Raw genomic sequence first — 3,187 nt, forward strand, 5'->3', positions numbered from 1 at the left:
CCGTGAAATATGATGATATAATAAATGCTTCACGCTTCAAAACCCTGAATTGCTGAAAGTAGGATTGCCATCCTTTTATAATGCAGCACTTGGACCTTGTACTTGTATTTCCTAAAATTAAGGTTAAGCAAGTTAACATAATTTCCACATATTAGGGTGCTAACAAATAGGCTATTTGTTAGGTCTATTAATTGTAGCTCAATTGTTGGTTTCCTGGATTTTAGCTCAGCTGTTAGATTCCTGAAAAATAGTCTGAGAAAAATACTGAAACAGAAAAACTAACTAGCCTACACTTTAGCATATGCTGTCAGGAATGAATGTCATAACATTCAGTTTGACGTCCAGAACATAGGCCATGTGCTAGGTCTGTTATTCTCCTGAAAAACAGACTGAAATAAATACTGAACTGTAACAGAAAGACCAACCAGTCTATAATTCAGTATCTGCTATCAGAGATAAATGTCATAACATTCAGTTTGACATTTAGACAATTGGCCATATGACAGGTCTGTTATTCTCCTGAAAAACAGACTGAAATAAATACTGAGCTATAACAGAAAAACCAATTATTCTATAGTTCAGTATCTGTTGTCATGGATGAATGTCATAACATCCAGTTTGACATTCAGTAAATCTTGTATTAGATAATCCTGCAGCATACTACTCAAGCATGTCATGACATCAGTCAAGACATCAGAGTACAATTAGTGTTTTAACACAAAATGCAGCCAATCAAAAACATCTACAGTATGGCTTACCAACATTTTGTTTAACTTATAATGCATGGTTTAATGTTATGAGTGATGTGTAAGGTTTATTCTGGGAATGATTTAATGATATTTTGTGTGACTTATTAACGAATGATTTATAATGTTATGACTTAATGTTATAGAAATTTCTTCTGAGTTACTCTCAAGGAGCGTAAATATTGTCATTGGGTTGGTCCAGAGATTGGAATCTGAATTTCAATAGGATATATACAGAGATTAGAATTCAAACATATTTTTAGAAATAATAAGGTGCATCCGAATTTCAATAATTAGATGGTGCATAAAGATAGTTTTGAGTTTACACAAGATGTATGATCGTGAACACCACCCAATTTTTAAACCCTAATTTCATTTGTCAATATACAATAATATTTCTTGAGCCATTTTCACCTTTATCTTAGTGCCCCCCTTGTACAATATGCCACATTTGTCTTGCAACATTCATGTCTAATTGAAAAACAAATTAGACCTTCCAAAACGCACATAATCAAATGAAGGAAGATGGAAGAAGTTACCGCAACACAAAATCACACAAGTGAGAAGAAAATCTTGTTGATGTGCTAGACTGGATTATTTTCTAAAACCTCCCCCAATTCACATGTTCCTCCGATTATTTTCAAAACGCTTCCCATTATTTATCTTTGAATCAAGACTATTTTCAATCAACGTATTGTATTTACTGGACATTGACACCATAAAAAATAATAATAAAAGTGTTAACTTAAAAATTCAAGATCGTCAACTATATTTGATTTGCAAACTTTATTAAATAAGGAAGTAAAGAATAGAAACAAGAAACACTTTCAAATCAACAAAGCAAAATTAAACTAGTAATATTCCTAAGGCTGTTTCAAAACCATATTCAGAAACATGTAAACAAATTAATTTTCATCTAAATTTTCAAAAGCCCATGGAGCCTCTTGACGGAGTTTGGCTTCTTCCTCAGGCTCGAAATCGTTTTCGACATTGAAGAATTCACGCACAAACTCCACACTCTTGTTCTTAATATGATCCGCAAGGGTACGAGCTAGCAAATCAAGAAGGCTCTTTATGTTTAGATAATTTGCAGCAACGATGAGAAGTTTCATGTCCTCGCCGCTCAATTTCTTGGTGAATTCAACATCAAACTTGTCTTTTGCATCTTCGTTCTCTTCTTCTGAGACGTGTTTCTTGCAGTACTCAATGATCATAGCAAGATGCTGACTGGTCACATTGGCTAGAGGAATTGTTGCAATGTCTTCTGAATCATCCATGAATGATTGTATAGTTTTCATCTCTTTCACAACATTGATTTCAACCTCAAAAAGAACATCATCACATGTTTTTAATGTGACTGTATGTGTTTCTTGTGATTTTTGTTCAGCCATAGTTATCAAAAGAGAGCGAGGATGTTGAGAGAGAAAAGTGAAAAGTAAGAGATAACGGGGTGATGAATTTATAGAGGAAACAATTAGGTTTAAATATTTGAATTTTTTTTACAATAAATCAAATTATAATCTTTTAAGATAATTTCTGTTTTTGTTTTTGATTGATTTTATTTAGAGATTTATATTGAATGATACCGATTACTTTAGGATGTTTTTTTTAATCTTTTAAGATTTTTAATTTAATTTTTTATTTTAATTCAATTTTTTTACCTCAACTAATTTAAAGTTGATTTAAAATTTAACTTAGGATTATATCATTTTTTTGTGATTTAAATTTAAATTTATAATTTAAATATTAAATTAAATTATTTTATTCATAAAATATATTATAGTATATATTAAAGAGATTAAGCAAATAGTAAATTGGAGGGAAAACTAACCAAAACTTAGTATAATTTTTATATATTATTATAGATAAGTGCTGATAAAATATTTTTTTTGAGAAAAAAATAAACTGTGATTTTATTTTAAATTTTGTTTAATTATTAGGGTAATGTTAACTTGTGCATAAAGGACATATGTTAAGAAATTCATAAATAAAAAATTTATTTTGAAAAAATAAATAAAATTATTGATTATAAGTTTTTAATAAATTTAATACATAATTTTCAAAAATTTATTTCTTTATTTATCTCTTAACTTGTGTACTTGGGGCACAAGTTAACATTACTCTAATTATTAATATAAAATCAACTTTTTGTGTTTAATTGCTTATTATCATTGTGCGCATTCATTTCCGGCGGTGATATAAAACAAACAACTTAATATGAACTGTATCACTTAATATTATTAAAAAGTTAGTTATGCTTTTATAGAGGAAAAAAATCACGTTAAATAAATTCACGATTAATTTGTTTTTCTGGTATAAATATACGCATACTTATGGATAAGTATTAAATTATCTTTTTGGTATAAATAATTTTTTTCTTGTATAAATATACGCATATTAAATAGTTTTTATGGCATAAATAATATGCACTTTTTATGGAT

The 3,187-nt window shown here is 28.8% G+C and overlaps 1 protein-coding gene across 1 annotated transcript; it reads right to left on the bottom strand.

The window, feature by feature from the left end:
* Positions 1 to 1,513: 1,513 nt before the first annotated feature.
* On the bottom strand, positions 1,514 to 2,152 carry LOC127115360 (SKP1-like protein 14). Its single transcript, XM_051046927.1, has one exon. It carries the CDS (start codon positions 2,135 to 2,137, stop codon positions 1,652 to 1,654), a length of 486 nt encoding a protein of 161 aa, XP_050902884.1. The 5' UTR covers positions 2,138 to 2,152; the 3' UTR covers positions 1,514 to 1,651.
* Positions 2,153 to 3,187: the final 1,035 nt, after the last annotated feature.

The sequence above is a fragment of the Lathyrus oleraceus genome, chromosome 1 (assembly GCF_024323335.1).
Source record: "Lathyrus oleraceus cultivar Zhongwan6 chromosome 1, CAAS_Psat_ZW6_1.0, whole genome shotgun sequence".
NCBI lineage: Eukaryota > Viridiplantae > Streptophyta > Magnoliopsida > Fabales > Fabaceae > Lathyrus > Lathyrus oleraceus.